The sequence below is a fragment of the Scomber japonicus genome, chromosome 6 (assembly GCF_027409825.1).
Source record: "Scomber japonicus isolate fScoJap1 chromosome 6, fScoJap1.pri, whole genome shotgun sequence".
In the NCBI taxonomy this organism is placed as follows: Eukaryota; Metazoa; Chordata; class Actinopteri; order Scombriformes; family Scombridae; genus Scomber; species Scomber japonicus.
This window is the reverse complement of record NC_070583.1, coordinates 38675995-38700994: the sequence shown is the minus strand read 5'-3', so window position 1 is coordinate 38700994 and position 25000 is coordinate 38675995. Positions and strand designations below refer to the sequence as shown.

The window sequence follows — 25000 nt, the reverse complement described above, 5'->3', positions numbered from 1 at the left end:
TCTGGCGATCCTCGCCCGCCGGAAAGGACGGCTCCTATTGGACGACATCTGGCCCGTGTCACCGCGTGAGGGTTGCCATGCCAACAGCCTGAGGTAGGCGGAGCTTTACTTTTTTAAAAATGAGTCTATCAGAACCGTTCGTTTCACCCGGTGGTTTAATACACTACATTACCCAGAATGCACCCTGCTGTGTGTCAGGTTGGCGTCTCTGTGGGAGGAGGAGCGGAGGTCAAAGGGCAGCGAAGCGTCTCTCAGCGCCGTCGTTTGGACCTTCTGCCGAACACGACTCCTGCTGTCCATCCTCTGCCTCACCGTCACACAGCTGGCAGGGTTCAGCGGCCCGGTGAGTCTGCACCAGTAAGACCAGTAACACCAGCAACACCAGCACCACCAGTAAGACCAGCACCACCAGTAAGACCAGTTACACCAGTAACACCAGTAACACCAGCAACACCAGTAACACCAGTAAGACCAGTCAGCATTTTTTTTAAATGCTGCCGCAAAATCAGACATTTTAGGCAACAATCAGAAAAAAATCCCGCGAAGTCTTGGAGGGACTGTAAAGCAGCAAGACAAGTAGCACCAATCTAACCAGTATATAACTAGTGTAACCAGTGTAACCAGTATAACGAGTATAACCAGTATAACCAGTATACCTCCCCAGGCCTTCGTGGTGAAGCGGCTGCTGGACTACTCCCAGCGGCAGGAGTCTGATCTGGGCTTCGGGCTGCTGCTGGTTCTGGGTCTGCTGGGGACGGAGCTGGTCCGGTCCTGGTCTCTGGCTCTGACCTGGGCCCTCAACTACCGGACCGGGACGCGGCTCCGAGGGGCCGTCCTCAGCCTCGCCTTCACCAAGATACTGCGGCTCCGCAGCGTGAGGGACAAGTCCATGGGACAGGTGAGGGACACGTCCATGGGACAGGTGAGGGACACGTTCATGGGACAGGTGAGGGACACGTTCATACAGGTGAGGGACACGTCCATACAGGTGAGGGACACGTCCATACAGGTGAGGGACACGTTCATACAGGTGAGGGACACGTCCATACAGGTGAGGGACACGTCCATGGGACAGGTGAGGGACACGTCCATGGGACAGGTGAGGGACACGTCCATGGGACAGGTGAGGGACACGTTCATACAGGTGAGGGACACGTCCATGGGACAGGTGAGGGACACGTTCATACAGGTGAGGGACACGTCCATGGGACAGGTGAGGGACAAGTCCATGGGACAGGTGAGGGACACGTCCATGGGACAGGTGAGGGACACGTCCATACAGGTGAGGGACACGTCCATACAGGTTCATACAGGTGAGGGACACGTCCATACAGGTTCATACAGGTGAGGGACACGTCCATACAGGTGAGGGACACATTCATACAGGTGAGGGACAAGTCCATGGGACAGGTGAGGGACAAGTCCATGGGACAGGTGAGGGACACGTCCATGGGACAGGTGAGGGACACGTCCATACAGGTGAGGGACACGTCCATACAGGTTCATACAGGTGAGGGACACGTCCATACAGGTTCATACAGGTGAGGGACACGTCCATACAGGTTCATACAGGTGAGGGACACGTCCATGGGACAGGTGGGGGACAGGTCCATACAGGTGAGGGACTCATTGATAACCACCCCCCCGTCTCTCTCCCCCCGTCTCCCCCCCCCCCCTCCAGCTGGTGAACCTGTGCTCCAGTGACGGCCAGCGTATGTTTGAGGCAGCAGCGGTGGGGGGGCTCCTGGCCGGCGGCCCCCTGGTGGCGGTTCTGGGCGTTGCGTACAACCTGTTCATCCTGGGCCCGACGTCTCTGCTGGGCTCGGCCGTCTTCATCCTGTTCTACCCCACCATGGTCAGTGATGTCACACGGCACCCGCGGGCCCGGCACCCGGCACCCACGGGCCCGGCCCAGCCTCGCCGGTGCAGATGTGCTGATGTGTGTGTGTCGTTCCAGATGTTCAGCTCCAGACTGACGGCGTACTTCAGGAGGAAAGGCGCCGCCGTCACCGACCGGCGCGTCCAGAAGATGAACGAGATCCTGACCTACATCAAGTTCATCAAGATGTACGCCTGGACCCAAGCCTTCTCTCAGGACGTCCACCGTACGTACCCCGCTGCCTCACCTCCACTTCCTGTCTGCAGGTAACTGTGACATCATCGTGTGTGTGTGTGTGTCTGTGTGTGTGTCTGTGTGTGTGTCTATGTGTGTGTCTGTGTGTGTATGTGTGTGTGTGTGTGTGTCTGTGTGTGTCTGTGTGTGTGTGTGTGTGTGTGTGTGTGTGTGTGTGTCAGGGATCCGCGGGGAGGAGCGCCGGATCCTGGAGCTGACCGGTTACTTCCAGAGCATCACGGTCGGCGTGGCTCCCGTCGTCGTGGTGATCGCCAGCGTGGCGACGTTCTCCGCTCACATGTTGCTAGGATACGACCTGACAGCCGCTCAGGTGTGAAGCGCGTTCATGTCGGTGCTGCTAGCGTGTGCTTAGCGTGTTTTACAGAAGAGTCCAATCAGTGAATTTAGCTTCTGACACCTGACAGAAGTTGGAGCTCTGTGATTGGCTGTTTCTTGCTGCAATGCATCTTGGGAGTCGTAGTTTATTTTCACCTCTGATCAGATTTGAGCTCAGCTTTATTTCATTTCTCATGTTTCTGTTGGACGCTTACAGATCTGTCTCACTTCCTGTCTCACTTCCTGTCTCACTTCCTGTCTCTTCAGGCCTTCACTGTGGTGACGGTCTTCAACGCCATGACCTTTGCCCTGAAGGTGACGCCCTTCTCTGTGAAGTCTCTGTCGGAGGCGTCTGTGGCGGTGGAGAGGTTCAAGGTGAGGCTCAGCGTGGTGCAGCTGCTCCCGGCTGCTGCAGCGCCCCCCGCAGGCCAAACTGCTGAGTTACATTCTAATAAAAAGACCTTTCCTCCTCAGACACTCTGCGCTCTGTTTCAGCCTCTCGTCTCTTTTCAGAGTCTCTTCCTGTTGCCGGAGGTTGACGGCGTCCGTGCGTTGCCTGGTGATCCTCAGGTTGCCGTGGAGATGAGAGGAGCCAGTCTGGCGTGGGAAGGAGGCGGGCAGAGCGCCCAGCCGAGCCCGAGTGTCCGAGCAGCGAGCCGACACAAACACAGAGACAAGTACGAGACCTTCACTGTCTGTTAGAGCTGATGCTGCGTTCAGGTGCTGCTCGGTAAAAACAGCACTCTGTCAGGTCCAGGGTTTAACATGATTCATGAGTCTGCAGGAAGCTCTCTGGTCCAGGTCCAGGTCCAGGTCAAGGGTTTAATGTTTGGGGGGACGGTGTGTTTGTGTCCTACAGGAGCAGAGACAGAGCGGGCCTGCAGGAGGAGCAGGACCAGGAGGAGGTGATGGGCTCCCTGCTAAGAGGAGGAGGAGAAAGAGGAGCCCTGAGTCCAGATGAGGAAGAGGGAGAGGAAGGCGAGGAAGGTGAGGATGGGGAGGTGTTGCCCCCCCTCCTGCCCCCCCCCTCTGTCTGCACTCTGCACCACATGGACCTGAACATCCAGCAGGTAAGATACCAGAATCCTGTTAGAGAGAAGGAAGAGGCTCAGTGGTCAGTGTGGACGTCATGTGACACTGAAACAGCTGATTAAAGACTGTCATGTGACCTCATACATCACAAAGATCTGGAAAAGACTCTAAAGACTCCAGCTCACATCTAAAGACCAGGCGGGGAGTTCTGGTCCTCTGAAATGAGGCCAACCAGGAAGTAACTTAGAACTGCATTCTATCAAAAGGCCACCAGGGGGCGACCGTCTCTATACAAGTCAATGGAGAATTCACCAACTTCTCACTTGATTTCTAACCTCAGTAAACGTTTTCAAAATGTGTTTATGGTCTCAATCGCTAGTTTAAAGCCTTCTTCAATGCAGTATGATGTTCATTTGGGACATTTTGGCCTCCCTGATTTTATATGTGACGATAAAGCAGGGTATGCATTAGGGCGTGGCTACGTCCTGATTGACAGGTTGATTGACCAATGTCCTCGAGATCCAGCCCTCATAACCATAGCAACCTCCCCGCTCCGCCCATGGCTCCGCCTCATGCCCATATAAGTAGAATCCCTGTTTTTATTTTTCCCAGCATGCACCTGAAATTTTCAAGATGGCGCTGCCTAGATTAGAAACTATTGGCTTCCGAGCAGCAGTCCACAAACCAATGGGTGACGTCACGGATGTTACGTCTGTTTCTTTTATACAGTCTGTGGTCTGTGAAAATGGTTTGATGAGGTCATCATCATGAGACTGACTAAATATGTACATCTCTCTCTCTCTCTCTCTCTCTGTCTCTCTGTCTCTCTCTCTCTCTCTCTCTCTCTCTGTCTCTCTCTCTCTCTCTCTCTCTCTCTGTCTCTCTCTCTGTCTCTCTCTCTTTCTCTCTCTCTCTCTGTCTCCCCCCCCCCCCCCTCTCTCAGGGTCAGCTGGTTGGTGTGTGTGGAAGTGTCGGCAGTGGAAAAACGTCTCTGATCTCGGCCATCTTAGGACAGGTGATGTTACCTTCAGTATTAATAACTGATCACTAGTATTAATAATAACTGATCACTAGTGTTAATAACTGATCACTAGTATTGATGACTGATCACTAGTATTGATGACTGATCACTAGTATTGATAACTATGGACAGATGACGGTGTTGGAGGGCAGCGTGGCGGTCCGAGGGCGGCTGGCCTACGTGGCTCAGCAGGCCTGGATCCTGAACGCCTCGCTGAGAGAGAACATCCTGTTTGGGCGGGACTACCAGGAGGACAGGTGAGACCGTCCCTGCGCTGTGATTGGCCGGTTCTGTCCTCGGAGGTGCGTTCACTGACCTTTTGTTTCTGCAGGTATCAGGCGGTGCTGAACACCTGCTGCCTCAGACCGGACCTCGCCCTGCTGCCCAACGCCGACCTCACAGAGGTGACGTCACTTCCTGTTTGTACTGTACTATAGAAAGTGTGTGTTAATAATAGTAATACTACATTGCACATAAAATCAGCAACACTGGCTCCACCTGAAACTAGAGTTGTTCCGATTATGATACCAGTATCAGAAATGCCTCCGATACCGCCAAAAATGCTGGCATCGGTATCGGCGAGTACTGGAGTCCAGGCACCGATCCGATACCACGTCATTTATTAGAAGTAGCTCTGACACACTTCTTCTTCTTCGCTGCTCTTGAAACAGTTGCGCTGTTAAATGTAAATGGCTTCCAGTTGCTGTATTCATTCATGTTTTACAAAGGCTTTAACCTGAGCCAGGCTTTACCACAATGATAATCATATCACAATCATGCAGGTCTAGTATGATTTTTTTAAACACACTGGTATCGGTATCGGTATCGGCCGATACCCACAGCTCAAGTATAGGAATCGGTATCGGGAGGGGAGAAATGGTATCGGAACATCTCTACCTGAAACCCGGTCAGAACCCACTTGAAGCCTATATGAGCAGTCACAGGTGGGGTCACCATGGCAACTGTGGACAAACCCACTTGGGACCCATATTTGCAGCCCAGATTTAACCCTTATTGGCCCACATGGACATGCTGGCTGGGTAATCTCAGTGTTAATGCTGGATTTGGAGCTTCATGATGTGTTCAGATCAAAGTGGATTTTTGCCTCATGGATCATTTGTGTTTATTCACTCAAACAGACAAAATACAGTTCTGAATATTAGCTATAAAGATAAACTGTGTGTCTGACCAGGTCCCACATTACACTACTTCTATATTACATTACATTATATTACTTTATATTACATTATATTACTTTACATTACATTATATTATACTACATTACACTATATTACCAATATGAATGAACAGCTGAATACCTGCAGCTATCTGAAGGTTTTGTCTACTTCCTGTCAGATTGGCGAGCGCGGCGCCAACCTGAGCGGCGGGCAGCGGCAGCGAGTTAGCTTGGCCCGCGCGCTGTACAGCGACCGGGACGTCTACATCCTGGACGACCCGCTCAGCGCCCTCGACGCACACGTAGCCAATCACATCTTCCACAGCGGCATCAGGAAGCAGCTTCAACAAAAGACCGTCATCTTTGTCACCCACCAGCTGCAGGTGAGCTTCCTCCTCACAGGCTTGCCCTGAAGCACCTAGAAAATCCAGCTGGATATGTCAGACTTCTTTTTGTCTATTTTAGTTCTGCTTTTAATCTTATCTTATCTTATCTTATCTTATCTTATCTTATCTTATCTTATCTTATCTTATCTTATCTTATCTTATCTTATCTTATCTTATCTTATCTTATCTTATCTTATCTTAGCCACACATCCTTCTTAAGAAATGAGTTCAGTTGAATGTTAACCCTTTTTTAGTGAGGTGGTACTACTCCTTTTTATCTAATAGGCCACAGCAGGTCAACTCAGCTCTGTCTGATTTGGCTGTAAGTAGCACTGGTGCCCCCCAGGGATGTGTCAGTTCACCTTTTCTGTTCACGTTGTACCAACGACTGTGTCAGTTCTGAGCCAAACCAATTCATAGTAACATTTCCTGATGACACAGTCATTCTTAGCCTGCTCAATGCCAATAATAATTTAAGTGTTCACCGAACTGCAGTTGACAAGTTTGTCAACTGGTGTGATGCGAATCTGCTGCACTAACACAACCAAATCTGTAGAGATGCTGCTGGATCCTAGATCAGTTGGTGACCATAGTCCTGTGGCCGTCCATGGCCAAGATATCAAACAGGTGAAAACCTTCAAGTACTTGGGAGTACATGTTGACAGCGACCTGAGCTGGCGCACACAGGTGGCCAATGTGTGTGAATCCACCAGCGTCTTCATTTTTTACGTAGGCTCAGAGTTTTTGGAGTCTGTAAAAATATTATGTTGATTTTTTACAGAGCAACAGTTGAGTAACCTAACCTAGAACAGGTAGCATGCTCACAGGTAGCACAGGTAGAGGTAACCTGTGTGTGTGTGTGTGTGTGTGTGTGTGTGTGTGTGTGTGTGTGTGTGTGTGTATGTAGTACCTGGTGGACTGTGATGATGTCATCCTGATGAGGGAGGGCAGTATAGCGGAGCAGGGTAACCATGACGACCTGATGAAACTGAACGGAGACTACGCCGCCATGTTTAACCACTTTCAGCTCGGAGAGAGTCCGTATATAGAGGTACCTGTCTGTCTCTCTACCTGTCTGTCTGTCTCTCTACCTGTCTGTCTCTCTACCTGTCTGTCTGTCTCTCTACCTGTCTGTCTGTCTGTCTGTCTGTCTACCTGTCTGTCTATCTCTCTACCTGTCTACCTGTCTGTCTCTCTACCTGTCTGTCTGTCTCTTTACCTGTCTGTCTCTCTACCTGTCTGTCTCTCTACCTGTCTGTCTGTCTCTCTACCTGTCTGTCTGTCTAACCTGTCTGTCTGTCTCTCTACCTGTCTGTCTCTCCTCCTGTCTGTCTCTCTACCTGTCTCTCTACCTGTCTGTCTACCTGTCTGTCTGTCTGTCTACCTGTCTGTCTCTCCTCCTGTCTGCCTACCTGTCTGTCTCTCTACCTGTCTGTCTCTCTACCTGTCTGTCTGTCTCTCTACCTGTCTGTCTCTCCTCCTGTCTGCCTACCTGTCTGTCTCTCTACCTGTCTGTCTCTCTAACCTGTCTGTCTCTCTACCTGTCTGTCTCTCTAACCTGTCTGTCTCTCTACCTGTCTGTCTGTCTGTCTCTCTACCTGTCTGTCTCTCCTCCTGTCTGCCTACCTGTCTGTCTCTCTACCTGTCTGTCTGTCTGTCTGTCTCTCTACCTGTCTGTCTCTCTACCTGTCTGTCTGTCTCTCTACCTGTCTGTCTCTCCTCCTGTCTGCCTACCTGTCTGTCTCTCTAACCTGTCTGTCTCTCTAACCTGTCTGTCTGTCTCTCTACCTGTCTGTCTCTCCTCCTGTCTGCCTACCTGTCTGTCTCTCTACCTGTCTGTATCTCTACCTCTCTACCTGTCTGTCTCTCTACCTACCTGTCTGTCTGTCTCTCTACCTGTCTGTCTGTCTGTCTGTCTCTCTACCTGTCTGTCTCTCCTCCTGTCTGCCTACCTGTCTGTCTCTCTACCTGTCTGTCTCTCTAACCTGTCTGTCTCTCTAACCTGTCTGTCTCTCTACCTGTCTGTCTGTCTCTCTACCTGTCTGTCTCTCCTCCTGTCTGCCTACCTGTCTGTCTCTCTACCTGTCTGTCTCTCTAACCTGTCTGTCTCTCTACCTGTCTGTCTCTCTAACCTGTCTGTCTCTCTACCTGTCTGTCTGTCTGTCTACCTGTCTGTCTCCACCTGTCTCTCTACCTGTCTGTCTCTACCTGTCTGTCTGTCTCTCTACCTGTCTGTCTTTCTACCTGTCTGTCCTTCTCTCTACTTGTCTGCCTCTACCTGTCTGTCTCTCTACCTGTCTGTCTCTCTACTTGTCTGCCTCTACCTGTCTGTCTCTCTACATGTCTGTCTGTCTGTCTCTCTACCTGTCTGTCTCTCTGCCTGTCTGTCTGTCTGTCTCTCTGCCTGTCTGTCTGTCTGCCTGTCTGTCTGTCTATCTCTCTAACCTGTCTGCCTCTCTACCTGTCTGTCTCTCTACATGTCTGTCTGTCTGTCTCTCTACCTGTCTGTCTCTCTGCCTGTCTGTCTGTCTGCCTCTCTACCTGTATGTCTCTCTACCTGTCTGTCTGTCTGCCTCCCTACCTGTCTGCCTCTACCTGTCTGTCTCTCTACCTGTCTGTCTCTCTAACCTGTCTCTCTACATGTCTGTCTCTCTACCTGTCTGTCTGTCTGCCTCTCTACCTGTCTGTCTCTCTACCTGTCTGTCTCTACCTGTCTGTCTCTCCACCTGTCTGTCTGTCTACCTCTCTGTCTCTCTCTCTCTCTAACCTGTCTGTCTCTCTACCTGTCTGTCTGTCTCTCTACCTGTCTGCTTCTACCTGTCTGTCTACCTGTCTGCCTCTACCTGTCTCTCTCTCTGTCTCAGGCTCCCAGCAGGAAGTGTGGTGGCTCTCAGAGGAAGTCAGCTGAGAGTAAACCAGGATCAGTGAAGAAGAACGCTGCGGTCATCAAAGACAACGGTAACATAGAAAATATAACATATTAACATAGACATAATGATTGAGGGAGGAAGGAAGGAAGGAAGGAAAGGAGGGAGGAAGGATGGAAGGATGGAAGGAAAGGAAGGAAGGAAGGAAGGATGGAATGAAAGGAAGGAGGGATGGAAGGAAAGGAAGGAAGGAAGGATGGAATGAAAGGAAGGAAGGAAAGGACGGAGGAAGGATGGAATGAAAGGAAGGAAGGAAGGAATGAGGGAAGGAGGGAAGGAAGAAGGGAAGAAAAGGAGGGAGGAAGGATGGAAGGAAAGGAAGGATGGAAGGAAAGGAAAGGAGGGGGGAAGGATGGAAGGAAAGGAAGGAAGGAAGGAAGGAAGGAATGAAGGAATGAAAGGAAGGAGGGAGGACGGAAGGAATGAGGGAAGGAAGAAGGGAGGAAGGAAGGAAGGGAGGAAGGAAAGGAGGGAATGAAAGTAAGGAGGGAGGAAGGAAGGGAGGAAAGGAAAGAAGGAAGGAAGGAAGGAATGAATGAATGAAAGGAAGGAGGGAGGACGGAAGGAATGAGGGAAGGAAGAAGGGAGGAAAGAAAGAAGGGAGGAAGGAAAGGAGGGAATGAAGATAAGGAGGGAGGAAGGAAGGGAGGAAAGGAAAGAAGGAAGGAAGGAAGGAAGGGAGGAAAGAAGAATAAGACGACACGAGGGTTAAAATAAGCCACTTTAGGAAGAGTCGTCAAATTTCAGAATAAAAGTCACTTTGGGTTTTTGGGTATTTTATTGTGGTAATGTTTCAGGTGGGGAGGAGGAGCAGCAGATCGGGGGGGTCGGCTGGTCCGTGTTCCGGCTCTATGTCACCTCCTGCGGCGGCGCCTCCTCCTGCCTCCTCATCCTCGCTCTGTTTGTTCTCAACGTGGGGAGCTCCTCCTTCTGCCAGCTGTGGCTCAGCTACTGGATCAACCAGGGCAGCGGGGTGAGACGCCTCCTCTGCACCTCCTCCTCACCTCCTCCTCTGCACCTCCTCCTCTACACCTCCTCTGCACCTCCTCCTCTATGCCTCCTCTGCACCTCCTCTACACCTTCTCTGCACCTCCACTACACCTCCTCCTCTACACCTCCTCTACATCTCCTCTGCACCTCCTCTACACCTTTTCTGCACCTCCACTACACCTCCTCCTCTACACCTCCTCTACATCTCCTCCTCTGCACCTTCTCCTCTGCACTTCTTCCTCTTCACCTCCTCTACAACTCCTCCTCTACGCTTCCTCTAAGCCTCCTCTACACCTCCTCTAAGCGTCCTCACCTCCTCATCTTCACCTCCTCCCTCCTCTTCCTCCTCCTACTCACCTCCTCCTCCTCCTTACCTCCTCCTCTTCATCTTTTAACCTCTTCCTCTTCTCATCTTCCTCTCTTCCACCTCCTGTCTTCCCCTGTGACTCCTCTCTTCTCTTCTGCACCTCCTCTCTTCACCTCCTCTCTCCTCCTGCAGAACGTGACGGTAACCGTGGGCAACAGTTCAGCAGTGAGCGTGAGCATGAAGGACAATCCCATGATGCAACAGTACGCTGCCGTCTACGCCTCCTCCATGGGAGTCATGCTCCTCTTCAAACTCCTCCGAGGAGTCGCCTTTGTCAAGGTGAGGAAGACTCACTCCATCCTTCTTTTTCACCTCCTCCTCCTCCTCCTCTTCATCTACACCTCCTCACCACCTCCTCCTCTTTACCTCCTCTTCAGTTCTCTTCACCTCCTCCTTTCCTCCACCTCATCACTTCTTCTTCCTCCTCTTCCTCTCCTCCTCCTGGTGTAGTTCTGGTTCTGATCAGTGTTGGATCTCCTGCTCCTCCTCCTGCAGGGAACGCTGCGCGCCTCCTCTCAGCTCCATGATGATCTCTACCATAAGATCCTCCGCTGTCCAATGAGCTTCTTCGACACGACGCCGACCGGCCGGATCCTCAACCGCTTCTCCAAAGACCTGGACGAAGGTAGTCTGGGCCCCTGGTGCACCTCCTGTAACTCCTGGTGCTCCTGGTGCTCCTCCTGCTCCTGGGGCTCCTGGGGTTCCTAGTGCTCCTGGGGCGCCTGGGTCTCCTGGGGCTCCTCGTGCTCCTTGGGCTGCTGGAGCTCCTGTAACTCCTGAAGCGTCTGGAGCTCCTGGTGCTCCTGGTGCTCCTGGTGGTTCTGGTACTCCTGGTGCTCCTGGGTCTCCTGGTGCTCCTGGTGCTCCTGTAACTCCGGGTGGTTCTGGTGCTCCTGGTGCTCCTGGGGCTCCTGGTGCTCCTGGAGTGTCTGGTGCTCCTGGGGCTCCTGGTGCTCCTGGTGCTCCTGGTGCTCCTGAGGTTCCTGGTGCTTCTGGTGCTCCTGGTGCTCCTGTAACTCCTGGTGGTTCTGGGGCTCCTGGGGCTCCTGGGGCTCGTGGTTCTCCTGGGTCTCCTGGGTCTCCTGGGTCCCCTGGTGCTCCTGGTGCTCCTTGGGCTCCTGGTGCTCCTGGGGCTCCTGGTGCTCCTGGTGCTCCTGGGGCTCCTGTAACTCCTGGTGCTCCTGGTGCTCCTGGGGCTCCTGGTGCTCCTGTAACTTCTGGAGCTTCTGGAGCTCCTGGGGCTCCTGGTGCTCCTGGTGCTCCTGTGGCTCCTGGAGCGTCTGGTGCTCCTGGGGCTCCTGGTGCTCCTGTAACTCCTGGTGCTCCCGGTGCTCCTGGTGGTCCTGGCGATGCTGGGGCTCCTGGTGCTCCTGGAGCTCCTGGTGCTCCTGGTGCTCCTCCTATAACGCTCCTTTCTCCTGTTCCTCCCTCCAGTCGACACTCGTCTGCCGTTCCAGGCCGAGATGTTGATCCACAACGTGATCCTGGTGTTCTTCTGCCTCGCCATCATCAGCTGCGTGTTTCCATGGTTACTGGCGGCGGTCGCTCCTCTGGTGCTGATGTTCGCCGCGCTGCACTGCGTCTCCAGAGTCTTCATCAGGGAGCTGAAGCGTCTGGACAACCTCACCACCTCCCCCTTCATGGCCCACATCACCTCCTCCATACAGGGGCTCCCCACTCTGCAGGCCTACGACCGGGGGACCGACTTCCTACTCAGGTCAGCAGGGAGGAGGAGGGAGGAGATGGGGGGAGGAGGGAGGAGATGGGGGGAGTAGGAGGAGATGGGGGGAGGAGGGAGGAGATGAGGGGAGTATGAGGAGGTCAGAAAGTGAGGAGGAGGAGTGTTAGGGTATGTCCATCATTAATATGCACTGGGTCAATCTAGGCTTTGCGGTCATAGCAAGTTTAGACCTCTTGAGATAGTGGTGAGCAGTGAGTCTGCTCCTTTTGGGGAAAACAGGAGGCATTCTGATAGTGTTGCTATAGCAACCGCGGTCAGATATGTCTTTGACTGTTGTCCCTGAATGGGGTAGAGGCAGCTGGAGTCAGAGGTCTAAGCAATGTTCTGTCTATAGACCAGTAGACTAAATTCTGTATGTTGTAGATGTGTTGGATCTGCCCATATTTGGGCATGGCTCAACCTGTGGCATTTCCTGTGTAGTTTAAAGTCCTGGAGGACAGAAACGTCAGAAATGAAGGAGCATCAGAACGTAACGTGTGATCATTCGTTCACTCCTCTTTGGCCAAGTAAAGAAACCTTTTCAATGCAAGACATCCTGGACTCCTCTGAGCTGCATCATTAAAATCACTAATGAGGAGGAGGTGATGAGGAGGAGGTGAAGGATCCAGCACTAACTCTGTGTTGTGTTCAGGTACCAGTCTCTGCTGGGTTAGGGTTAGGTGATGAGGAGGAGGTGATCTCTGTGTTGCGTTCAGGTACCAGTCTCTGCTGGGTTAGGGTTAGGTGATGAGGAGGAGGAGGTGAGGAGGAGGTGAGGAGGAGGAGGTGATGATGAGGAGGTGATCTCTGTGTTGCGTTCAGGTACCAGTCTCTGCTGGAGCAGAACCAGGCTCCTCTCTTCCTGTTCAGCTGTGCGATGCGCTGGTTGGCGGTTCGCTTGGATCTGATCAGCGTCGCTCTGATCAGCATCACGGCTCTGATGATGGTCCTGATGCACGGGCAGATCCCCCCCGCCTACGCCGGCCTCGCCATCTCCTACGCCGTGCAGGTCGGTACCAGGACCAGAACCAGAACCAGGACCTAGAACCAGAACCAGAACCAGGACCAGAACCAGAACCAGGATCTAACAACGTGTTCCTGTGTTTCAGCTCACCGGGTTGTTCCAGTTTACGGTTCGTCTGGCGTCTGAGACCGAAGCTCGGTTCACCTCAGTGGAGAGGATCCACCATTACATCCAGGTACTGGGTCACTTTATTCCTCCAGCAGGAAGTAGGCAGGAAGTAAGGAGGAAGTAGGGAGGAAGGAGAGAGGAAGTAGAGAGGAGGTAGAGAGGAGGAAGGAGAGAATCCACCATTACATCCAGGTACTGATCCACAGACCCGGCAGTAAGAAGCTGGGTCACTTTATTCCTCCAGCAGGAAGTAGGGAGGAAGTAGAGAGGAAGTAGGGAGGAAGTAGAGAGGAAGTAGAGAGGAGGTAGGGAGGAAGTAAAGAGGAGGTAGGAAAGAAGTAGAGGAGGTAGAGAGGAGGAAGGAGAGAGGAGGTAGGGAGGAAGGAGAGAGGAAGGAGAGAGGAAGTAGGGAGGAGGTAGAGAGGAAGTAGAGAGGAAGTAGAGATGAGGTAGGGAGGAAGTAGAGAGGAGGTAGAGAGGAGGAAGGAGAGAGGAAGTAGAGAGGAGGAAGGGAGGAGGTAGAGAGGAGGTAGAGAGGAAGTAGAGAGGAGGTACAGAGGAGGAAGTAGAGAGGAGGTAGGGAGGAAGTAGAAAGGAGGTAGAGAGGAAGGAGAGAGGAGGTAGAGAGGAAGTAGAGAGGAAGTAGAGATGAGGTAGGGAGGAAGTAGAGAGGAGGTAGAGAGGAAGTAGAGAAGAAGTAGGGAGGAAGTAGATAGGAAGTAGGGAGGAAGTAGTTACTCATTGTTTGAGTTTTTTACTACTTCCTTTTTCAAGCTCTTATTTTCTTATATTTGTTTTAATAAGAGTCTAAACTAACGTGATGTTTGCAGTCTCTGTCCCAGGAGGCTGCGGCCCGGGTCAAAGGTCGCCCCCCCCCAGCTGACTGGCCCCAGCAGGGGGAGCTGCAGTTCAGAGAGGTTCAGATGAGGTACCAGCAGAACCTTCCTCTGGTCCTGAACCGCTTCACCTGCTGCATCCGACCCAAAGAGAAGGTCGGCATCGTGGGACGCACCGGCTCAGGTCAGTGTGTGTGTGTGTCTGTGTGTGTGTGTTTCTGTGTGTGTGTGTGGTGTGTGTGTGTGTGTGTCTGTGTGTGTGACTGGGGATTTCCACCGGGTCCGTCAGCGGCGCGGAACGACTGCGCCTCGGTTTAGCTCCGTCCTCTGCCCGGTGTCAACTCACACCGGGAGCGTTACGGCAGCGGAGCTCTGGGAGAGAAAGCTGCCTTTAAAATGAAGTTGCACTGTTAATACAGTAATTACGGCAGCACAATTAAATCCCAACGAGTGCCTTTAGTCTACAGTAATTACTGTAGTAGCTAGTCTACTGTAATTACTGTAGTAGCTAGTCTACCGTAATTACTGTAGTAGCAGCACAACTAAACGGCCCGATTTTGTTAACTTGCTCAATTTTGGTTGATTTGGTAATTTTCTTAGATGTTTGTGCTGATGTCATGTGTCAGTAGCTACGTAGCTAGATGGAGTCTTTATCTGGTTTATTCATGTTTGTTGCTGAAATACGATCGGGAGGCTGCACGGGTTGTTTTATTTTGAAAAACGGAAGTTTTATTATGCCGATTCAGTGTCTGACTTCCTGTCTGGTGCAATCTGCTCTGTTGAGCTTGTCGTGAGTTGGAAACGGCTCCGTCAAAAATAGAAATGCTACCTATCGATAGCACTGCGGCGCGGGAGCCGCTGCTGAAACGTTGCTGACACGCTGCTGAGACGTTGCCGTGGAAACACTCATTGATTATCGTGGTACCATCAGCTCCGGTGACCGCGGCGCAGCTGTAACGCACTGCTGCCAGACTCAGTGGAAATTGGGCTTGAGTGTGTGTGTGAGTGTGTGTATGTGTGTTACAGAGTGCACCCGTATTACAGAATGTATGGTAAACGTAGTCCACTGATACGGAGCGAGCAAACTTCAGATTTTCAAAATAAAATGTTGGCTATTCCAATGCAGTAAAATGAGATCTGAAGCTGTTTTTCTGTGTGTGTGTGTGTGTGTGTGTGTGTGTGTGTGTGTGTGTGTGTGTGTGTGTGTGTGTGTGTGTGTGTGTGCAGGGAAGTCGTCAGTAGGTGTGTTGCTGCTGCGTCTGGTGGAGCGATGCGGAGGCTCCGTTCTCATCGACGGCGTCGACATCAGCGACGTCGGATTGGCCGACCTGCGCAGCAAGCTGTCAATCATCCCTCAAGACCCGGTGCTGTTCAGCGGCACGCTCAGGTAGACCTTTATTTTGAAGATGTTGTTTACTGTTTAGCTGTTTAATGTGTGTTTTGTGTCCAGGTTTAATTTCCTTTATTTGGAAGATTTTGTTCCTTCATTTTGAAGACTTTGGTCCTTTATTTTGAAAAGTTTATTTTGAAGAGTTTGGTCCTTTATGTTGAAGAGTTTGGTCCTTTATTTTGAAGAGCTTGGTCATGTGACTTCCTGTTTGATGTGTGTTTTGGTGTGCAGGTTTAATTTGGACCCGTTCCAGCAGCACACAGAGGAGCAGATCTGGGAAGCTCTGCAGAGGAGTCACATGAAGGAGTGTGTGAGTGTTACATCTCAATCACTGTTTATAGCAGAGGAACTTTATGTTGAAAAGCAAACACTAAACCTTTTTATCTTCCTGTCCACCTGTCCTCCTGTCTCTCTGTCCACCTGTCCACCTGTCCCCGTCCCCCTCAGGTGTCCCAGCTGCCCCTGAAGTTGGAGTCAGAGGTCGTAGAGAACGGTGAGAACTTCTCAGTAGGAGAGAGACAGCTGCTGTGTGTCGCCAGAGCGCTGCTGAGACGCTGCAAGGTGAGAGACAAACATCAAACATCAAACCCTTTAGCCCCGCCCCCCGCCTGTCGTCTGATTGGCCGGTTGGTGTCTCAGGTGCTGATCCTGGACGAGGCCACGGCTTCCATGGACGCGGAGACGGACGCTCTGATCCAGGAGACGATCCGCAGCTCGTTCCAGGACTGCACCACGCTGACCATCGCTCACCGGCTGCACACGCTGCTCGCATCGGACCGCATCATGGTGCTTAACCAGGGCCAGGTGAGCCGCTGCCGCCGGCCAATCACAGCGCAGCACCTGAACGTGTCACAGGTGCCACCACGGGTCAGGGGTCAGGGGTCAGGGTGAAAGTTAGGAGTTCATTTCATCAGCAGGATATGATTTAATTAATATCTTTTATATTAAAACACTGATATATGAGCTCTACATGCAGTACACACATCTACCAGCAGGGGGCTTTTTAATCTAATCAGATTTATGTCTTTTACTGTCAACTATTTTATTATATATATATTATACTATACCATGATTTTAATAAAATACTGAGTTTTTATCTCCATGAAATGAAGAGAATGATACAGATACATCCAGTATAGTTTCAGTATTATATCATCTACATAAAGACACAAAAGACCAAAGTTATTTTATCTAAATGACTGAAAACACACATTTCTTCTCAACGTAAGTTTTTAATAATTGACCTGAGGACAACAGGAGGGTTAACAAGTGTTTGTTTCCTGCCGTGTGATTGGTCAGGTGGTGGAGTTCGACACACCTTCCCGGCTGCTGGCCAATGAGAACTCACGGCTGCGCTCCATGATGGTTGCCGCGGGGAACAAGATCTCAGTCCGAGGATGAAGATGAAGATGAAGATGATGAAGAGGTGCTGACATTTAAACCTCTGCTCTGATATGAAAGTCTGTTGCTGTTTTTTGTAACATGACCTCACTTCCTGTCAGCTGACTGATGTGACCTCACTTCCTGTCAGCTGACTGATGTGAGCAGCTCCGGCACCGTGTGCTCGGAACGATTTTATTCTTCTACTAAAACACATTTTACAGAATCTTCAGACTGTTTGTTGAAGTCTGAACTGTTTTAGTTTCACTTCGCTCGTGTTCTCAGTTATGAACTCAACCAGGCGGCAACGTTTAGAGCCTCATACACACAAGATCACAACCATTCACAAGATGGAGGGAGGGAAGGAAGGAAGAAAGGGAGGAAGGACAGATGGAAGGAAGAAAGGAAGGAAGGACGGATGGAAGGAAGAAAGGGAGGAAGGACAGATGGAAGGAAGAAAGGGAGGAAGGACAGATGGAAGGAAGAAAGGGAGGGAGGACAGATGGAAGGACGAAAGGGAGGAAGGACAGATGGAAGGAAGAAAGAAAGGAAGGAAGGAAGGACAAATTGGACTCGGTTCTGATATTTAGACTTTATTAACTCATATTCACATTTCCAGCTCCATGAAACCATATTATTGTGATTTTGAATATATTACAATTCATTTCCTTTTATTAAACCTTCCTCCTGCTGACTGTCACCTCTGGCGCCATCTAGTGGACTGAAACAGCAGTTATGATAAAATGTCTATATTTGGCGTCTATTGATTTAATCCGTGATACTCTGCCGTATCGATGTTTTACTGCTGGAGTATCTGAGCCGAGTATCATTTAAATAAAGATGAGATTAATCTAAGTAACATTAAAGATGGTACTGATGCTAACTGAGTATTTCATTAGAGACACATCACACATCGGGAGTAACAGGCGAGTCGTTCATCTCTCGTTAGTTTAACGTCAACTTAAATAAACAGATAATCACTGAAAGCTGAATATGAACCTTTTCTCCAGTTAGACTTCAGTCATGTGTAAACAGGAAGTGTGAATGTAGCTGTGACTCTTTGATTTCTGCAGTAATTTGTGTTTTTAGATTTAATAATATTAACGCAGGTTAGCGTCAGATTATGCTAAGCTAACAGACATCATCCGATCGTTTAGTTTAACGTTATAAGTTTTAGTCATTTAAGGTAATTAAGTGTTTTTTAATGTGAAATGTAAAGTGTCAGGTTAGATTTCAGTCTACGCTAACGTTAGCTTAGCTAGTAGCTGTAGATATTTAGTCACGACTCAGAATAGTTACGTAGCTGCTAGTTTTAATTGAGTGAATCTGTGATTGAGGAGAAGTTTGATTTATCAGCAGCTGATCGGAAATTTAATATTCATATTTTATTCGTGACGCTGCCCCCTAGTGGCCGAGGGCTGAATTACATCTCAGTGAGTCGTAGCGTTAATCTGTGAGGACGAAGGAGGCGAAACACGTTAAACCAACTGTTACGTCATATATATATATATTTACTCATTAATAAATTATGTTTCCTTTAAAATGTATTTAACGAACCGACTCAGTCCGAAACATCACAGACGATCGTTTTTACATCAGTTGGTTTTTGGTTCGTTACATATTTCGTGTATTTTATTTTAACGCTGGATTAATAAATAATAACCAGAAGCTTCAGAAACACAATAAAAAAGAACATAAATCAACTGAAACGTGAATAAAAACATAACTTATCATCAGTTTTATTGTTTATTCTTTATCATTTCTTCTTCGTGTGTTTGCAGTTAGTTTTAATTTTTGTGTATTTTTGTGTTTTTTTGTGTATTTTTATGTATTTTTTGTGTATTTTTATGTATTTTTGTGTATTTTATAGTTTCTGCTGTAACTCTGTAAATACTACAGCTCAAATCAATCAACACCTGAATGAGGCTCGCTCAGCTGACAGGTGGAGCAGTCTCATCATAATACTAATAATAACAGCCTTACAGCATGACATCACTGCCTTGTTATAGGAGGGGGGGGGTCGGGGGGCAGGGGGGGGGTTAAGGTTGGGTGGGGTGGGGTGCTCCTTTCTGAATCATTGTCAATAAAATTATTTTAAGATGAACTGAGTGTTTGATTTTTGACTAGATGACAGAAACAGACTGAGACTGATATATGAGCTACGTGCAGTTCACAGATCAACCAGCAGGGGGCTTTAAAAACCAACCACTGAGATACAGGCCTGGAGAGAGTTACCTCTTTGCAGTATTTTGTCTTTCTTTGTAGTATTTTATCTTTCTTTGCAGTATTTTTGTCTTTCTTTGCAGTATTTTTATCTTTCTTTGCAGTATTTTATCTTTCTTTGCAGTATTTTATCTTTCTTTGTAGTATTTTATCTTTCAGAACATTAATGATCGTCCGTCTGAACCGTCTGAACCCTCAACTGTCCATCAGTCTGGTGTCTTTTGGTTGCCATGGTTACAGTGTGGTTAGATTGTCATATTTAATGCCTGATCACTCAGAGATCTACCAGCTACAATCTGAGGATTAAGACTGATGGGCCTTTTCATGTTACACACACACACACACACACACACACACACACACACACACACACACACACACACTCTGAGCAGCTTTTACAGCGCTGTTTGAATATTAACATTAATTCATTTCATATTTCATGTCATCTGTTACAAACTGAATTATCTTATGTTGTTGTTGTTTGCTTTTATTTAACATATAATATGATAGATATTTATTATCATTGCATATAAAACACAACTAAATGTCGTTTGCAGCACCAAAAATCAGCGTAAAAGGGAATAAATAAAGTTTTAAATAATAAATAATGTTCAGGTAAACTGTTCATCAGGTGAGTGTGTGTGTGTGTGTGTGTGTGTGTGTGTGTATGAGAGTATGTGTGTTGGTATTAGATCAGCTGGTATCAAATAACTAGTCTAGTCTGTATGAAAGCTGCTCTATAGATACAGTCTGACTGATGATTGATTGATTGATGATTGATTGATTGATTGATGGATCAGTGACCTCTGACCTGCTGCTGCCTGTAATTGGCTCCACAGCGCCCCCCGCCGGCCTGCACTAACTTTCCCTGCTGTAGTGACTTCCTGTTTGTGTCCGGAGTGGATCCTCCTGTCCTGTGTGTCCTCTCTCTGCTCTGTCTGTGTCCCCTTGTCTCCTCCTCCTCCTGTCCTCCTCCTCCTGCTCCTCCTGCTCCTCCCCTGACCGACACCTCGCTCCTTCTCCTCCGGCCGACTTTAGAACCGCGCACACCGGCACCGTCTGGGTTCCGCAGCCGGGTCGCGGTGCAGGGAAGCCGGGCAGAGTTGACAGGAGGAGCCGGTGTCTGCTCTGGTTCTCTGATGGATTTTACATAAAAGCAGGAGAAACACTGCTGATGCAAATGAACGTGCGGAGCTAATCAGCAGCTTTAACATGAGTTTAGCAGCTTGTTACTGAACGTCGAGGCTGTTTTTTGACCTCTAGCTCAGACATTACAGCCGCCTCTTAAAGTGCCTGTTTTTTAATCCCAGTTTGGTTTAACTCCCTTTGAGCTAATGGTGCTAATTTGCGGAGCAGCAGCAGCAGCTAACCGGCTCTAGACGCAGAGTGTATCCGCTTCAGGAGGCTCGTAACTCGGATCCGGATGTTCGGTGCAGACGGTCAGACTCCGCCGCTCGGTGCTAGTTTGTTTCTCGGTGTTTAGTTTAGTTTCCACTCAGATCAGCTGCTGTTATGAATGTAGTCTGACCTCACACACACACACATACACATACACACATACACATACACACATACACATACACACATACACTCACACACACTCTGGTCTGAGGTCAGTGTTTGTGGTTTAGGTTTCAGTCCTGAGCTTTAAATGCAGTTTGATCTCAGTTCTTTGGGTTCTAGTGTTGGTTTCCGGTTTATTTAAAGGTTTTTGAGTTAAAGTTGGTTTTCTAGTTTGGTTTAAATGTAGTCTGGGTTCTGGGTTCAGTGAGTTTGGTGTGGAACAGCTCAAAGTGTCCTTATCTCTATTTATTGCAGGTTCAGGTTCAGGTTTAGGGTTAGAGGTTTTTGGTTGAATGGGGTTAAAGTGTGTTAGATGTTAGACCTGCTCAGCTCATGATGGCGGAGCTCCAGCAGACCCCCACCTCGCTGTGCTGCTGCCGTAAACCCCTCCCTGCCTCTGGGGGGCGCTGCGGGGGGGACTCGGGCCGGCCCTCGTTGGGCCCCGGGGCCCCGCGATGCCCCCTGGTGGACGTGGCCTCGGCCTCTAACTTTCGGTGCTTCCAGCTGCGGCACCTGCACCTGGACCTGCGGCTCAACTTCGCCGTGAAGGAGATGACCGGCTGGCTGGTCCTGGACCTGGTGCCGGTCCAGCCGGGGGTCCAGACCCTGGTGCTGGACTCCCACCCGTCCCTGCTCATACACTCCATAGACTGTAAGGGCCCCGGGGCCCCGCAGGACGAGCCCCTGTCCCTCACGTACCGGGTGGACCCCTTCACGGACTACGGCTCCTCTCTGAACATCAGCCTGCCCACGACGCTGAAGACCGGCAGACTGATCCACATCACAGTCCGCTACACCACTACAGACGGACCAGCTGTGAGACCACACACACATATATACACACACACACACACATATACACACATGTTCCCTCTCAGCTTCCTGCTGTAGAAACTGAGGGAACATTGGGTTGTGGGAACATTAAGCTGAGGGAAGATGATAATGATGAAGGTGGTGATGGTGATGATAATGATGAAAGTGGTGATGGTGATGATGATGATGATGAAGGCTCCTCCACAGATCTGGTGGCTGGACTCGGAGCTGACCTGTGGACAGTCTCGTCCTCTGGTCTTCACTCAGGGTCACTCTGTGTGTAACCGTTCCTTCTTCCCCTGCTTCGACTCGCCCGCCGTCAAGAGCACCTACACCGCCACGGTCCGGGTGAGTCCTGACCCCTGACCCCTAACCCTACACCGCCACGGTCCGGGTGAGTCCTGACCCCTGACCCTAACCCTACACCGCCACGGTCCGGGTGAGTCCTGACCCCTGACCCCTGACCATAGACTGTATAAAAGAAACAGACGTAACATCCGTGACGTCACCCATTGGTTTGTGGACTGCTGCTTGGAAGCCAATAGTTTCTAATCTAGGCAGCGCCATCTTGAAAATTTCAGGTGCATGCTGGGAAAAATAAAAACAGGGATTCTACTTATATGGGCATGAGGCAGGGCCATGGGCGGAGCGGGGAGGTTGCTATGGTTGCGAGGGCTGGATCTGGAGGACATTGGGCAATCAACCTGTCAATCAGGACGTAGCCACGCCCCCTAATGCATACCCTGCTTTATCGTCACATATAAAATCAGGGAGGCCAAAATGTCCCAAATGAACATCATACTGCATTGAAGAAGGCTTTAAACTAGCGATTGAGACCATAAACACATTTTGAAAACGTTTACTGAGGTTAGAAATCAAGTGAGAAGTTGGTGAATTCTCCATTGACTTGTATAGAGACGGTCGCCCCCTGGTGGCCTTTTGATAGAATGCAGCTCTAAGTTACTTCCTGGTTGGCCTCATTTCAGAGGACCAGAACTCCCCGCCTGCCCCTAACCCCACACCGCCACCAGTGTTGCCAGATCTCACGAGACAAATAAGCAACCAGGTCTGAGAAAACTACGGAGCCCCCGAGGAACAATAAACGTGTACACAGTTTACCAATCCATGGGGACGGATTTTAAAACTGAATTCATGGTAAACAGTTAGTTTATTTTTTGGGATATCAAATATAGACTGATGGACCAAGTACATTAGAGTCCACCATCAGTGACGTTTCCCAAACCGGATAAAAACCAGGTTGCCCTGCTCTGCCTCTGATTGGCTCGTACTCGTTGCCATCTGGGTCAGAGCCAATGAGAAGCAGGATGCGGGTGTGTATGGGGAAAGGGGCGGGTCAAAGGGAACAGGCAACGTTTAAATAACATAGAAAATATCTGATTGACAGCTTATTATAAGCAACTACACTTTAGAAACAAGTCCAAAGAAACCGAGACCTGAGACTTTACAGAGAAACAAGCCCAAAGTCACTTATTCACCACGGTCCGGGTGAGTCCTGACCCCTGACCCCTGACCCCTGACCCTACCCCGCCATGGTCCGGGTGATTCCTGACCCCTGACCCTACACTGCCACGGTCCAGGTGATTCCTGACCCCTGACCCCTGACCCTACACCGCCACGGTCCGGGTGAATCCTGACCCCTGACCATGACCCTAACCCTACACTGCCACGGTCCGGGTGAATCCTGACCCCTGACCCCTGACCTCTGACCCCTGACTCATTGTATCAGAGAAGATGAATACTAAGCAGGGTCTCATGTCTCTCCACAGCTGCCTCAGTAATAAGTTAGTTAGTCACATGTAGATTACAGAAGTTCTTTAGATTGGAACTTTGTACTGTTTGGTCTCCATGATGTCAAAAGAACAGGAAGAACTGTATGTCATAAATCTGACCCCTGACCCCTGTCCCCCTAACCTCTGCCCCCCCACCCTAACCTCTGCCCCCCCCCACCCTAACCTCTGACCTCTGCCCCCCCCCCCCCCCAGGTCCCAGAGGGAGTGACGGTGCTGATGAGCGCCTCCCGGAGCTCGTACTCTAAGCAGGACCGAGTGTTCCAGTTCTCCATGGAGTTCCCGGTTCCTTCCTACCTGGTGGCTCTAGTAGCCGGAGAACTGCAGCACGTCGACGTCGGCCCGCGGTCAGAACACCACTATTGATCACTGATACCTGATTATTGATCACTGATATCTGAGTATTGATCACTGATACCTGAGTATTGATCACTGATATCTGAGTATTGATTACTGACACCTGAGTATTGATCACTAATATCTGAGTATTGATCACTGATATCTGAGTGTTGATCACTAATATCTGAGTATTGATCACTGATATCTGAGTATTGATCACTAATATCTGAGTATTGATCACTGATACCTGAGTATTGATCACTGATACCTGAGTATTGATCACTGATACCTGAGTATTGATCACTGATACCTGAGCATTGATCACTAATATCTGAGTATTGATCACTGATACCTGAGTATTGATCTCTGATACCTGAGCATTGATCACTAATATCTGAGTATTGATCACTGATACCTGAGTATTGATCTCTGATACCTAAGTATTGATTATTTTATAGATGCAACAAGTTTTTAAATGCCTAATACTACAAATACTACTACTGGCACAACATTTTTGTTGCTATGTATTTTTACAGTTTAGTTTAAATGTTTAGTTATTTTTCAGTGAATCTTTATATTGGGGTTTTTCTTCTTCTTGTAACATTAAGTAGTTTAAGGTGTCGGCGCCTCTGATCCTCTGTCTGTGTGCTTTTAGGAGCCGTGTGTGGGCCGAGCCGTGCCTGCTGGCGTGTGCCGTGAAGAAGCTGGGCGGTAGCGTGGAGCGCTGGTTGGCCGTTGCCGAGCAACTGTTCGGGGCGTACCTGTGGGGCAGGTGAGCTCAGCACGCACGTCACATGACACGGTCGATAAAACACATCAAAGTCAGAATAACGCCGATCAGCTGATTGATCCTCAGGTGCGACATCGTGTTCCTGCCCCCCTCCTTCCCCATCGTCGCCATGGAGAACCCGTGCCTCACCTTCATCATCGCCTCCATCCTGGAGAGCAGCGAGTTCCTCCTCATCGACGTCATCCACGAGATCGCTCACGGCTGGTTCGGGAACGCCGTCACCAACGCAACCTGGGAGGAGATGTGGCTCAGCGAGGGGCTGGCCACCTACGCTCAGAGGAGGATCACTACTGAGGCCTATGGTACTAGTACTGCATATAATACTACATGTAATACTACTAATACTACTACTGCGCCCAGTGCAGTATTACCATGGAGGCTTATGGTACTAATACTTCTACTATTCCTACTGAGGCATGTAGTACCATCAACTTCACAGTCAGTACTTTAAGATACACAGTGTAACATTAAACCAGGGGTGTCAAACATATGGCCCGCGGGCCAGAACGGGCCACCAGAGGGTCCAAACCGGCCCGCTGGAAACTTTACAAAGTGTGAAAACTGCAGAAAAGTAAATTCAGTGTTTCAGATGTTTCCTGTCAGACTGACCTGATCCTGAAGCAGCCTGAGATGAGTCTGTGATCATATTTCAAACAT

General features: G+C 49.7%; 3 protein-coding genes across 3 annotated transcripts in view; all 3 read left to right on the top strand.

Annotated features, from left to right (window-relative positions):
- LOC128360058 (ATP-binding cassette sub-family C member 5-like) overlaps positions 1-3151 on the top strand; it is a 10050-nt gene extending 6899 nt beyond the window's left edge. Inside the window, exons 8-15 of the mRNA XM_053320370.1 lie at positions 1-71; positions 177-343; positions 665-898; positions 1682-1855; positions 1958-2105; positions 2296-2444; positions 2717-2824; positions 2963-3151. The exon at positions 1-71 is cut by the window's left edge and continues 63 nt beyond it. Coding sequence (XP_053176345.1) covers positions 1-71; positions 177-343; positions 665-898; positions 1682-1855; positions 1958-2105; positions 2296-2444; positions 2717-2824; positions 2963-3151 — 1240 coding nt within the window. The remainder of the gene's footprint in view (positions 72-176; positions 344-664; positions 899-1681; positions 1856-1957; positions 2106-2295; positions 2445-2716; positions 2825-2962) is intronic.
- Positions 3152-14124: 10973 nt separating this feature from the next.
- On the top strand, positions 14125-16828 carry LOC128360998 (ATP-binding cassette sub-family C member 5-like). Its single transcript, XM_053321569.1, has 5 exons — positions 14125-14221; positions 15265-15410; positions 15875-15988; positions 16067-16231; positions 16727-16828. The coding sequence occupies exons 1-5, from the start codon at positions 14125-14127 to the stop codon at positions 16826-16828; spliced, it is 624 nt and encodes a 207-aa protein (XP_053177544.1).
- Positions 16829-20052: 3224 nt separating this feature from the next.
- rnpepl1 (arginyl aminopeptidase like 1) overlaps positions 20053-25000 on the top strand; it is an 8817-nt gene continuing 3869 nt past the window's right edge. Inside the window, exons 1-5 of the mRNA XM_053321476.1 lie at positions 20053-21409; positions 21614-21754; positions 23410-23561; positions 24209-24325; positions 24410-24645. Of these exons, the coding sequence (XP_053177451.1) occupies positions 20927-21409; positions 21614-21754; positions 23410-23561; positions 24209-24325; positions 24410-24645 (1129 nt within the window). The 5' untranslated portion in view covers positions 20053-20926. The remainder of the gene's footprint in view (positions 21410-21613; positions 21755-23409; positions 23562-24208; positions 24326-24409; positions 24646-25000) is intronic.

Excerpts from the sequence above, each read along its gene's own strand:
- LOC128360998 (XM_053321569.1), top strand. The coding sequence starts at position 14,125 with ATGAGGTACCAGCAGAACCTTCCTCTGGTCCTGAACCGCTTCACCTGC. Across the intron at positions 15,411-15,874 it reads CTCAAGACCCGGTGCTGTTC|GTGTCCCAGCTGCCCCTGAA; the intron begins AGCGGCACGCTC and ends CGTCCCCCTCAG. Across the intron at positions 16,232-16,726 it reads TGGTGCTTAACCAGGGCCAG|GTGGTGGAGTTCGACACACC; the intron begins GTGAGCCGCTGC and ends GTGATTGGTCAG.